This window comes from Megalobrama amblycephala, linkage group LG10 (genome assembly GCF_018812025.1).
Source record: "Megalobrama amblycephala isolate DHTTF-2021 linkage group LG10, ASM1881202v1, whole genome shotgun sequence".
Classification (NCBI taxonomy): domain Eukaryota; kingdom Metazoa; phylum Chordata; class Actinopteri; order Cypriniformes; family Xenocyprididae; genus Megalobrama; species Megalobrama amblycephala.
The window spans coordinates 35,969,092-35,983,623 of record NC_063053.1 but is presented as its reverse complement, the minus strand read 5'-3'; the positions used below and the strand labels follow the sequence as shown (position 1 = coordinate 35,983,623).

Below are 14,532 nucleotides of genomic sequence, written 5' to 3'. Positions count from 1 at the left end.
AGTCCATTGAACAACCAATAAAACACAGATCTGCAACACACTCATTATACAGTACAGACAAATGAATATTGTAATATGAGAGGAATACTATGACAACAAACTCCTATCATTAGAGACTACTAACAACTATCATAAATCAAATATGTTTTGATAAATTATTCTTAGAAATAGCAGCAAATCAGCTTTACAACTTTGCAAAGTTATTGGTCCATATGAAAAATAAGGAAGAAAAGGTCTAATAATATTTTCATTATGTTTACAATCTCTGAACAAATGGCACACATCAGTTTAACTCTTTCCTGGCCATTAACGTAATTTTCCTGCTTTCTGTGTTTTCATTGTTATATGGTAGGGGGCGCTATGACGCAACTTCTGAAAGAGTAGAGAATCTCCTGATCAAAACACAGACAAAAAAGAGCAGAAACAAGCAATAAAAACATTACTTAGGCACGTCGTAGTCTTTGCTTTCTGTTCAAATTGTTGCTTTCTTTAAGTGTTGATAAAAAAAGAATGCGTGAAGCATATATATATATATATATATATATATATATATATATATATATATATATATATATATATATTTCGCTTGGTCCCCTCAAAGTTACGTTGGATTTTCTCCTTAACTCGAGAGGTCCATCTATCATTGTTTTCCATGTTTGTAGAGTTAGTTTGTGGAGTAAATATAGGCTATAAATTCTGTGTACACAAAGTTTTTTTTAAAAATGGCGGGTGCCGGTGTTTTGCGTGTGTTCAGCCAATCAGCATAGACTTACATCACTGCTATTTCCTATAGTGCTGGTTTAGACCCTTCTCTGAAGTAGAAGGTAATTTAGTCCCCCAAAAGGAGTTCCTAGAACTAAAATCATTCCTAGTTCCTGAACACGGCAAAATCCGGGTACTTCAGCCAATAGTTCTAGTAACTATGAAAAGGATCCTCTGGTGTGAAAGCACCTATAGTGAAAAATACTTAAAGGATTAGTTCACTTTCAAATAAAATTTTCCTGATAATTTACTCACCCCCATGTCATCCAAGATGTTCATATCTTTCTTTCTTCAGCCGAAAAGAAAGGTTTTTGATGAAAACATTCCAGGATTATTCTCCATATAGTTGACTTCAATACTTACTTTACTTTATTTATTTATAAAGGGACCATGTACAATTTTTAACATAAATGTTTCCATTCCATGCATTGTACCGGATTTAGCTAAAAGCTCATTTTCACCCGCAGTCCCCTGGCAGGTCGACATAAATAATAAAGTAACACACACAATACATATATACAATAAAACATACACATATTATGAGGACAAAAAAAAAAAAAAGTTAAACAGCAACCATGTCAAATGTCTACAAAGTTTATTCAATTTTAAGAAAGATTTTAACTTCCTTTTAAAAAGACCAATAGATTTACACCCCTTCATATCCTCTGGCAAAGCATTCCAGAGAGTCGTAGCTTTCACAGCAAAAGACGATAGTCCAAAAGCAGAATGGAGAAAAGGAACAAGACAATTACTTATAGATAATCTGGTAGATCTCACAGAATTATTAGGACGAAAACTAACAAAGTCACAGAGTACAGAAGGAGCCAGGCCATTTAAAACCATACACAAATTTGAAAAAAGCACATAAGTGTCAAAACTCAGTAATTTATCTTTCTCCAAGATCCTACGGTGGTGAAAATGATTTGGATTTTTATCTAGAGTTTTTAAAGTCTGTTTATATAGGGATTTTGAAGGCTTAAAGGGATAGTTCACCCAAAAATGAAAATTTGATGTATCTGCTTACCCCCAGCGCATCAAAGAGTTAGGTGACTTTGTTTCTTCAGTAGAACACAAATGATGATTTTTAACTCCAACCGTTGCCGTCTGTCAGTCAAATAATGCGAGTGGATGGGAAATTCTACTATAAGAGCAAATAAACCTTGCATAGACAAATCCAAATTAAACCCTGCGGCTCGTGACGACACATTGATGTCCTAAGACACGAAACGATCGGTTTGTGCAAGAAACCGAACAGTATTTATATCATTTTTTACCTCTAAAACGCCACTATGTCCAACTGCGTTCAGCACTCGGTTAGTGAGGTCTGATCGCGCTCTGACAACGGCAGTGATGTCTAGCACTCATTGAAGTATAAGCGCGAGACATCACTGTCGTTGTCAGAGCGCGATCAGACCTCACTAACCGAGTGCTGAACGCAGTTAGACATCGTGGTGTATTAGAGGTAAAAAATGATGATATAAATAATGTTTGGTTTCTCGCACAAACCGATCGTTTTGTGTCTTAGGACATCAATGTGTCGTCACGAGCCGCAGGGTTTAATTTGGATTTGTCTGTGCATGTTTTTCGACTCTTATAAATTGTGTTCCCATTCACTCGCATTATACGACTGACAGACGGCAACGGTTGGAGTTAAAAATCATCATTTGTGTTCTACTGAAGAAACAAAGTCACCTACATCTTGGATGTGCTGGGGGTAAGCAGATAAACATCACATTTTCATTTTTGGGTGAACTATCCCTTTAACCACAGTTTCACCAGCTTGACCATGTAAGACCGTATGAAATATGAGAAAGAATTGTAGCATGCATAAAGGTCTTGGCTACATCGACAGAGAGACATTGTCTAATTTGTCTAAAATTCGCTAAGTTATATTTAATATTCGTCACCATTTTCTTTACGTGTTTTTTCAAAAACTAAGATTTGAGTCCAATATTACACCAAGATAATTGAACTCATTAAGTATTTCTATCTTTTCACCATTTATAAAAATATCAACAGGAGATTGAACCTTTGTTTTTGAGGAAAACAAATCCTTTTGTTTTACCAGTATTCAAGCTAAGACACGATTGCTCCGGCCACAGTGTAATTCTTTCCATAGCAACATGTAGCTTTTCAGCTGCTAGCTCTGTGGTTTTTGCATGTGTAAAAATGACAGTATCATCAGCATACATTTGCACTTGTATCCCATCACGCTGATGCAGGAGATTAACATAATTAACATCATTAACATAAAGACTGAATAATAATGGACCCAGCACTGATCCTTGGGGTACACCCATTGTATAATGCAAGTTACAGGACTTGACCCCTTTAATTTTTACACATTGTTCTCTATTTGATAAATATAAGGATATCCACACTAGAGCGTCAGATGAAAACTGGAAGTTAGACAATTTAGAAAGGAGAATTTCATGGTTAACTGTATCAAACGCTTTACGCAGATCTAAAAATATGGCACCAACTAATCCTCCTTTGTCAACTTTAGATTTTATTTGCTCTATTAAATGTAAAGTAGCTGTTTCAGCAGAATGATTTACTCTGAAACCAAACTGCATACAGTGTAAACCAGACTTAGATGTTTTCAGATAAGATGTCAGTTGTTCAAAAACGATCTTCTCAGCAACCTTTGAGAGTACTGGCAATATGCTTATGGGTCTATAATTGCTAACTTCATAATGATCTCCAGATTTAACAACAGCTTGTTTCCATGCAGTAGGAAAAATATTATATTCAAATGATAATAAGCTAATAATTTTGTTAACTTGCATTTCATTAGTATTAGTAATATTAAAACATTTACTCCCAACATCAATCGGAAACATATTTATTTCCCCCTTTACAAATTTGTTCCCTAATTCACTAACAGAGTTAATAAAAAAAAAAAACTATTAAAAGTAGTAGCAATTGCATAATCATCTTCAATTGACTTTCCCTGAACTTTAAGCTTAAAATCTTCTATAAAAGTTGGCTCCTTCCTTAAAAGCGTCTTTACATTTTTCCAAATTAGCTTGCTATTACCTTTTGCCTCACTCATTAGCTGAAGATAATAATTAGATTTAGCCACTCTCATTTCTCGTATAACTTTATTTCGCAAACCTTTATAACAGAGCCTATCTATATCTCTTCCAGACTTAATAGCTTTCCTTAGAGCTGAATCCCTATTTTTCATCAGCTTCCATAAAGTCTCATTGAACCATGGTAAATTATTTTTATGCTTAATTTTTTTCTTAACTCCAACAGTAAATTTCTCTCTTACAGAATTAATTTTATTTAAAAAAGTATTACAACCATAATCTATATATCCCTAGAAGATAGTATATCGTTCCACTTTAAACCAGCTATTTCCTCATCAAATGCTATTAATTTTCCTTTAGGTATACAATGAAAAACATTAGTAGAAGTTACTGTATTATTTTTAAACCTATTTTTTGTTAATTTACGTGCAACCAAGGTTAAATTATGATCAGACAACCCAGTGATCAAATTATAACTCTTAATTATCCTTTTTAGGTATGTTGGTAAATATTAAATCTAACTGTGTGTTGGAAGATTTAGCAATTCTTGTTGGCCCTTTAATTAATTGATTTAAATTAAATTTATCTGCAATAATTTTTTTTTTTTTTTTTCCTTTTTAATTTATCTTCCCAGTTCAAGTTAAAATCACCCACAAGAATTATTTCTTTGCCATGATCACATTCTTTTAAAATTCCTATAAGTTGATCATAGAAGGTATCTTTTGCTTAGGGGGGTCTATATACACACAAAACAATAAATTACATTTGAGGGGATAGAATAATTTTCAAACCCCCCAATTCTAACGTAGTTAAACATGAGACGTTCACACTTAATGCCATCTTTGACATATATTAATACTCCCCCCTCCCCTTCCTGAAGATCTGTCCCATCTAAAACATTGATATCTAGGCATAATAAATACACTTGAAGAAGATGATTGTTGCAGCCACGTCTCAGAAATACAAAGAAAGTCCAAATTTGAGTTCGATAATATATGAGACAACTGTTCGTTCTTTGAAACTATACTTCTGATATTCAAATGTCCGCCAAAAAGTCCTCTTGGTTTCACTTTCGGGTCCCATAAGACCTTTGCATGGTTAACAGTCTGAAAGATCTTGCTTTCTTACCGCAGAATTTCGACACAAAGAAGCATTAGCATTATACGTTGGTACCTCAATAGAGCTTCTTGTAGAATCACCGGGAAGCAGAGTAGAAGTATCATACCCTGGAGCGACGTATACGTTGTTAATTAAACTCACTTCGTTGTTTGGGAGGCCAGGTAGATCTACAGAAAATCCCCAGGCACTCACCTCATTGTGAGACGCCACCATGGTTGTTGCCAAATGAGGCTCAGCGCCAGAGTCCTGCTGTATCCCCGGGTAAACCGGTCCCGGATTTAGCTGCACATCCCCGGAGAGCAGCACCAAGATAAGCAAGAGTCTTTCGAGTGGCCGTAACAGATACCCGATGTCTAGCGGTCTGTTTGCACATCACAGCACGTCCATGATCCAAAACAGATGAATAAATTGTATAATAGCCGAGTAGATTTTGATGAAAACTTCCTGCACGGATAGTTACCGGGAGAACACCAAAATGTAGGCAATTTCTACCCTGCTTGAATTCCTAAAGCATAGCTGATCCGCGTAGAGAGTTCCGGACCCAACGCGTGCCGGTAGTGCAATGGTAGAGAAAAATAGTAGTGTAAAAAACACACCACAAAACATAGATTCGTTTTTTTCATTATTGAAACGTTTAGCTCTACTTCTAAAATTTGATACAGCCTCTGAGAAGTATGCATTAAAACAAAGAAAACAGCCAATTATTTGTAAAAACAGTGGAGTTGCAGCACCTGCCAAGGTGCGACACCACGCCGCCGCCATGTTCCTTTCCTTTCCTTTCCTTTCCTTTCCTTTCCTTTCCTTTCCTTTCCTTTCCTTTCCTTTCCTTTCCTTTCCTTTCCTTTCCTTTCCTTTCCTTTCCTTTCCTTTCCTTTCCTTTCCTTTCCTTTCCCAATGGACTCCAAACGGATGAAGGTCAAGATTACAGTTTCAGTGCAGCTTCAAAGGGCTTTAAACGATACCAGACGAGGAATAAGAGTCTTATCTAGAGAAACTATCGCTCATTTTCGAAAAAAATGTAAATGTATATGCTTTATATAAACAAATGATCGCCTTCCAAGTGCTTCCACCAAAACCGCACTTTCGTATTCTTCAAAAAGCTTATGCTGTATGTCCTACGCCTTCCCTGTTCTACTTACGGAACGAACACAGCGCCAGTTCTGTTTTTTTTCCGCAAGTAGAATAGGTAGTAGTATACCATATAAATATAAGTAGAATACCATTTGGAGGCCAGTGAAGTCCACTATAAGGAGAATAATCCTGGAATGTTTTCATCAAAAACCTTCATTTCTTTTTGACTGAAGAAAGAAAGACATGAACATCTTGGATGACATGGAGGAGAGTAAATTATCAAGAATTTTATTTGAAAGTGAACTAATCCTTTAATATAAACTGATTTAGTTTAATAGTTCGTTTTTTTTTTTTGCCCCCTTATCTTGAATTTGATGGGTATTTTTGTTCATTTTGCCTATTAATTTCTGACCCTGATGCAGAGTAGGCAAACTGCAGGAATAGTAAGAGTTATCTTCTCACCAGGCTGAGACAAACTCATTAAAACAAAATGTGTCCAGCCTCAACCTTCTTTTGTTCAATCAGAAATACAGTGAATCCTTACCGTTTCATGGGGCGTTAAAATGCTGTCATGATGGGCAACTGTACGGCCTCCTCAATCTTTCTTTTTCTGTCCGTTTCTCAGAGAACGCTGTTGAGACGGGCCACTCCTCACCCCGGCGAGCTCAAGAACATGAAGAAGGTGGCCGAGAGCATCCGAAAGGACATGAACGCCGCCAAAGGCCTGGATTCCAACAAAAACGAGGTCAATAATGCTGTGGAGCGAGTGACCACCACGTCTGTGTGACCGCTTTAACTCCGAGATGTCTCTTACCCAATGTGTCTCTCCCTGAAGCCCCCGCAGAGCCATTCCTCACTGTTTTCTCCCAGGGGCTGACCGCCCTCATGCTCTCCTGGGACCACCAGAGCCCCTTTTCCAGCCCTGCTAACTTCATCTGTGTCAGGGGCGAGCCCCGCGACAAGGTGCCTTCTTTTCTAAAGACCTCCAGAGCAATAACCTGCGAAGGAATGCACGTTTTTACTCTTCAAATCCAGTGCTTTTCATTTGCTTTTCTGACACAAAATAGGTAGTTGCACTACAAGTCTTAGCGGAATCTTTAATATAGAAATATGAAATTATATATATATATATATTTGCTCTATTTTTTTATTTTTTCGAAACACTGGGTGCATTTCTATCTTTCGGTGACACACGGAGCCCAGGCATTTTTGGACCTACTGATTTAAAAAATTCTTGTATAGTTGCTTGTGAATATTGATACTTTTATATACGTGTGGCAGCTCAGGTGGTGTCAATTTTAGAAACACACAAAAATGTGTAGCCAGTTTCTTAATCAACGAACTTTCCCATCGCTTGGACTTGATTTCAGAATTGAAAAGCATTCGAACAAAGTGGCGTACACGGTTAATTCTGATCTGAACGTGAGGGGGCAGCTCTGTATTTCACTACCAGGTGTTTCTTCATAACCCATTGTGTGTAAAGAACATGTTTTGTACTAAAATCCAATAAGGGCTCATGCGGTTCAGGACCGTGAGCCGAAACACTCCGACTTTTGGACCTGTCCGACAGACCTGCACTGTGCTTTATCACCATAATAGTCCTTCTGCCGCAGTTCAAATGTGCTTCCAGCTTTCTAAAGGCAGGTACAATAAAAGTCTTTTGTAATTATTAAGGTAAGGGTAGTTATTATATATAGCTTTGGTTTAGGTGAGCAGTTTTTCCCTCCAAGTGCCAGAATGCACTTTTACAAACAACGCTATCATTTTTAAAAACAAAAAAATATATATGTATGGTACACTACGGACTTCATTTTACATTGTATGTTTTCATTTGTATTCCAAGGCAGACAGATTTGGTTTTTAATGTTGATTTTTATCCTTGAATTATTTCTTGTAAATGATGAAGCTGCACAGAAAACAATCTTAAGCAGGCGCTGTTTCTGGGCCAGTACGTTTATGACTTTAACCACTGAAATAATAAAATGACTTTATAAAGCAAAGGTTATGATTCATTATTTACACTTAGATTCGACATTAATCGAAAATCCTACAGATGTCTTGCCACTTGCTTTTGTTCGTTTCTCATTAATGTTAAAGAAATAGTTATTGCTTATTGGCCTTCATGCCATTCCAAACCTGTACGCTGTTATTTTCTGGTTTTCTTACAGTCTCTTTCTATCAATGTTTTATTATCTCCAGCTTCAGCCCACTGTTTGTTCACCCACGCTTGTTTTCCTCGCTGTTTCCTCTGGTCGCATGTGCTGCTTTTTCTGCTTTATTACAAGTGAATATTTTGGTTGTCAATATAAACATTCCCTTTCCAGAATGATTATATACTATTCAGACATCGCAGTGCACACTGTACATGAACAGAGATTTGGAAGTTGATCCATAGTTTCACAGATTGAAAATGACATTGTTGACTGGTGTTCATTTTGCCGATTCCATATTCCAGATGCCCATATTTATCAAAACGTCTGTGTTAATTAAAAATGATGTGCTGCAAATTTCATTATACAACAACGTTAAAATGTTTTCTGTTCCCCAACATTGCATCACATTTTGTTTTAAATGCATGCTGTATTCTTCAAACTTTGAATCCTCTCACACACCAATGACAGCTGTGCAGAACTTTCTCTTTTTAAAATCATATTCATAACATGCTTTCTCTAGCTCCTTCCAAAGGTCTGATTGTGTCTTGCAGTCCTTATGATCGATCACAGAGTTCAAAACAGCTTAGATTCATCCATCCATAAAACTCTTTTGTTATCGTTTATCGTCGGATCTAATAGTTCTACCCTTGTTGGTCTTGTTTGCTGTTGTCAGCCTGTGTCTTATTCTCTGAGACTCGGTCTAAAGGCCAGCAGTCTTCTCTTCACTGTTGCAGATGAAACCTCTGTTTGACATTTGCCGTTCAATCAAGCTTCTAGCTGAGCTCCAGTGAGCCGTCCGTTTCTCCGGCTGCAGTCTGTGATGTGCGTGTCCTCTTGTTTTTGTGCAGCAGGGTTTTCCATTTCTCACTCTGTGCTGGTTAGATTTGCTTTCTTTTTTTTTTTCCTTTCTTCAAGACAACTGCATAGAGTTCATTCCCTCAAAAGAACAACAACAACTGCGTAATTAAAGCTGCAGCGTTTGAGTGCAGAAAGTTCCACACTTTTTTTCACTTAAATGCATCATCTGGGTATATAAAGTGCATTTTTTTTTCTTTTTGGAATTTTCAGTGTACGCATTATTTATATTACAAAATGGCAGAGAATATTGCATAAGTATGCAAATTGGGATGCATCTATAGTTTCTGAATCATACCAGTACCAGATCATAGTGGTCTGCTGAATCTTCTACACCCCAGCAGAACCGATGTACTGAAAATCAAACCTACCTATCTAGATGACCTTGCCACACTACAGTATATATATATTTTTTTGTAATTTCACCATGCAAATTACCTTTGGATGCTGTCACAATTGTATAATTTCTTAAAGGATTAGTTCACTTTTTGCTGATAATTTACTCACCCCCATGTCATCCAAGATGTTCATGTCTTTCTTTCTTCAGTCGAAAAGAAATGAAGGTTTTTGATGAAAACATTCCAGGATTATTCTCCCTTATAGTGGACTTCAATGGAGCCCAAACGGTTGAAGGTCAAAATTACAGTTTCAGTACAGCTTCAAAGAGCTTTAAACGATACCAGACGAGGAATAAGAGTCTTATCTAGTGAAACCATCGGTTATTATTATTTTTATTTTTTTTAAATACAACTGTATATGCTTTATAATCACAAATGATCGCCTTGCATGTACTTCTGCTTTCTGTATTAAACATTTACATTTTTCTTAGAAAATAAATGATGGGTTCTCTATATTAGACTCTTATTTCTCATCTGGTATCGTTTAAAGCTCTTTGAAGCTGCACTGAAACTGTCATTTTGACCTTTAACCGTTTGGAGTCCACTGAAGTCCACTATAGGGAGAATAATCCTGGAATGTTTTCATCAAAAACCTTCATTTCTTTTCGACTGAAGAAAGAAAGACATGAACATCTTGGATGACATGGGGGTGAGTAAACTCTCAGGAAAATTTTATTTGAAAGTGAACTAATCCTTTAAGTGAATTGGACACTAAACCATCACAGACAGTGAGTGCAAATAAACAATTGCTTTTAGCCGGTGCACTTCATTCTTAGTGTGAATGGGTGAATTTGGAACCGCATACTAGCAAACTATTCTTACTATTTCTGTCATAGAAAGGTATTGTGAAATGAGTAAAAGTAGTCTGCTAGTATGTGGTTCCAAATACAGCAAATGTCTTTGTTACTCCAAACATTTGAACAGTTGTGTATACTGGTTCCGTCAGAAATACATTTACAGTTTTAAGTACAGTTTTATATATGTTTCCTCAAAAAATTACACATGCTTGCACACTGAATGCATTAAGCACTTATTTGTCATTCTCAAGGTATTTTTTTTTTACCATGAATGAAACTGAATTCATATAGGCCTAGTTATATTTTAAGGACAATATCTTGAAGAAAAGCAAGAGAAGGCCCCAAAAAAGTGTTAAATTGACTAAAGGTATTCATAAGATTAATTGTTGGCTTGAGAAAACCAACATACTGAAATGTTATTTAAATATCTATTTCTTACATACAGCTTTAACGTTACAACCACCTAACTCTGACTGTTCTACTGTTTGACACCTTAAAACGCTTTAAAACGTCTTTAAACTTCAAACATCAATGTTTGTCTTGATCTAGTTACTGTTGCATTTGGATGCATGATATATTAGATCTTATAAAATCTTTTGTTTGTTCATAAGACTATTCTCAAATGCATTAAATGCTAAATGGTGGGAGTTTGTTTCAAACTGTTCCATACAGTAACATAAGTATCCTAGCTACATGCACTCAATTAGAAATTTCATGAAAGAACAAATCCTACCAAGCCTGTTCAAGTGTTCAGACAATTGTGCTGGGGATGTTTCTTTATTCACTTAATTAGTGAAGCAGCCGCAGTCTCAGTAGAGCTTAATGGGAGAATAATGATGGAGATTGAGTGTTTTCTGGTCGCTAAGGTAACAATCTGAAACAAGTGATGTTTCTTAGAAAGGAAATTAAACCAAAAGGCCCCTCAAGGCTGGACATAATGGTGATTTTATCAGTGCTAAAGGGTGTTTGAAGGCAAAGGCAATGTGATAAAAAAAACAGTTTATTAATGAATGATAATAATTGGAAATATATACACAAGCGAAGAGTCTCAAGAGGATCTCTAAGTCATACGCCAAATTTCATGCAAAACAGATGAATAGTCTAGGGACAATTTGAAGTAGGATTTGTAGTAAAAACAAAATGACAGGAATAAAAAAAAAAAAAAAATGAATAGAAATAATGTAACCGGTAGATTCAGGATAACTCAAGATTCAGAATTGATTAGACAGCTATCTATTTTATAATTTGTCCCTTTCCCACATTCTGTGTCCTCTGTAATTTTTGAGGGAAAAAATGTGTGTTGTCCCAAACACAATCTCATACAGAGGCACTGTAGATATTAATATGGTCTCACAGCCATAAGAACGGTGCTGTTTTTACAATGGATGGTTCTGATTCTAAATTATGACTGGGCTGAGTCATGTTCAAAGCCATAGTAAAATGCAGGTTATAAAATGATATATGAAACATTATACAAGACATTGTGAACATTATTCACTTTGTGTCATAAAAACAGAATTTAGAGTTGAATGCTTAATGGATCCATTTATTGGCTATACTATTTAAGCTTCAGATTGTGTCTGAAAAGGTTTATTGGACAGGTCTAATATACAACCCCAGTTCCAGAAAAGTTGGGACATTTTGTAAAATGCAATAAAATCAAGAATCTGTGGCTTGTTAATTCTCTTGAATCATGTTTTATCTGACAAAAGTACAAAGGAAAAGATATAAAGGGCATCTCAGTCTTTGCAAGCAAAGATGAGTCATGGCTCACCACTTTGAAAAAATTCCCAGTGAAAAAATTCAGGGAATCCAGAGAAATCTGTGGCCATGTAGTGGCCAAGGCAGGAAACCTTTGTTGAATGTGGGTGACCTTGAGCCTTCAGTTGGCATTGCACAAGAAACTGTCATGCTGCTGTGTTAAATATTGCCACATGGGCTCGGGAGTGCTTTGAAAAACTATTGTTACTTAACAAAGACTGCTGCTGCATCAAGAAGTGCAACTTAAATCTCTGTTACGCAAGGAGAAAGCTATACATCAGTTCTATACAGAGATTCTGCCGAGTTCTGTTTTCTCAAAAAAAAAAAAAAAAAAAAAAACGGTGGAAATGTGTGCTGTGGTCAGATGAGTCTACGTTTCTGCTTGTTTTTGGGAAAAATGGACTTTGAGTCCCAAAAATGAAAGGGACCATCCACACTTTAATTAGCGACAGGTGCAAAAGTAAACGTCGGTCATGGTGTGGGGGTGCATCAGTGCAAACGGCATGGGTGACTTGCATGTGTGTGAAGGTATCATTGATGTGGAGGAGTATATTGGGATTGTACAGAGACATATATTGCCATCAAGATGACATCTTCCCTGGGAAGCAAGACAGTGCCAGACCTAAGTTATTATTATTATTATTATTATTATTATTATTATTATTATTATTATTATTTTGAATGAGCTACAACAGAGTGGATTCTTAGACACTCTACAGTGTAGAAGGGATGTGCTTCACTGGCTTGCCTGAAGTCCAGATCTATCTCTTATTGAAAATGTATAGCACTTCATGAAAGGAGAATCAGACAATGACGACCACAGACTTGAGCAGCTGTCTTGTATCAGGCAAGATTGGGCAAAAATTCCACTTGCAAAACGAGTGAGTTGCAGCCATCAAAATCTGTTTATATTTACAAAATACAATTAAATTGTTAGCATTGAAACTCTTTTCTTTGTACTTTTGTCATTTAAATAAAGGTTTGAAAGAATTAACAAATCACAGATTCCTGATTTTGCATTTCATTTTACAAAATGTCCCAACAATTCTGGAAATGGGGTTGTAATTTTTGGGGGGTCTAATGAGGTAAAATTGGATTTTAATTGGGCTAATATGGTTTGTATGAGATTTTGTTTATTTGTCGTCATCTTTCTGCCATACTTTCATACTTTCTGGACAGACTTTGCAAAGCAATATCTAATTGCTGAGCAATTTTTTAAATTTTAGAAACAACATTCTTCATAAAATCATGCTCTATTATTTCTCTCGACATTAAATAAGTGCACATACTATAGTAGAACCATAGTCAGTTTTTCATGTACTATGGTTTTACTACAAAACCATAGTTCCATATCTGTTAGTTACTTCGACGTTGCGTTGAATGACGACACTAGGGGTTGTACATGGGAGCCCCAATCACCTTTGAGAATTTCAAAAATACAAATGAGAATTGCTGAGTGGAATTTGCATGCTTCTCCCCATCAATCAAGTATAAATGAGCAACGTGCAAAGACTCTAGTCAGATTTGTTCTTCGGAGCCAAGCAAAGTGTCTCCTATTCACAAGCTCATTCCAATCTACTGCTCTAAAAAACCTGTTCTAGCTGGAAAGAGTGATACGGCACTATACAGAGGTCTCTCCTAAAAGAGCAAGGGTAGATAAATGCTGAGTTTCCCCTGGGTGCTTCAGCTAAAAGAGCAGTTTCCCTAAAAGAGCCTGTACAAATGGCGAGCGTCTTTTTAAAGATGCCTTTCTGTTTGTGTACTTCTGGGTGCGGTCAATATCTCTTGCACTGTGGCTAGTGCTCAGGGACATGAGGGCTACACAGCGAGAGTGTTTCCACTGGGTGAATCCCCACAGATCTCCCGCTCTGGGGTGCGTTTCCAAAAGCGAACTATGGTCGCAAGTTCCGTCGTTACCAATAGAGTTCAATGGGACTTACGACCATGGTTCACCAACGATGCTTTCGGGAAACTCACCCCTGGTACGTTCAGTGGATCTCCTGGGTGACTTCCGGGTGACTTCCGGGCGACTTCGTCATTTAATTCTGGGCTTCCAATGAGGACAAGCTGTTGATAACAGCATCGGGGGGTGGGCTAGAGCCTTTTGATGTGGAAGTCTCTGCTGAGCTCCTGCCCTCGGGTGTTTTAGCTCAGTCTGAGTGGGACGTCTGGACAGGACCTCAGCTGCACTGGCATATCAATTGCTTTGAGTTGCTGGCAGTACTACTGGCCCTGTGGAGGTTTCAGCCGTTGGTCCAGGGCAAGCATGTTTTAAACCAGTGGGACAATACCACGACGGTAGCGTACATAATCTGTTAAGGTGGCATACTCTCACATCGCAACTTGCCCACCATCTCCTTCTCTGGAGTCAGCAGCGACTGAAGTCAGGCAACGGATGTTGTGCAAGGTCAGGGAGGACGAAGAGCAAGTCTTGTTAGTTGCACCATATTGGCCCAACCAGGACTTGGTTCTCTGAGCTCATGCTCCTAATGGCAGCCCCTCCTTGGCGAATTCCCCTGAGGAAGGACCTTCTTTCTCAGGGACAGAGCACAATTTGGCACCCATGCCCAGACCTCTGTAA

General features: G+C 37.3%; 1 protein-coding gene across 1 annotated transcript in view; it reads left to right on the top strand.

The window, feature by feature from the left end:
• The window catches only part of lrrc1 (leucine rich repeat containing 1), a 62,822-nt gene extending 54,840 nt beyond the window's left edge, over window positions 1-7,982 (top strand). Inside the window, 1 exon segment of the mRNA XM_048205917.1 lies at window positions 6,613-7,982. Coding sequence (XP_048061874.1) covers window positions 6,613-6,774 — 162 coding nt within the window. The 3' untranslated portion in view covers window positions 6,775-7,982.
• Window positions 7,983-14,532: the final 6,550 nt, after the last annotated feature.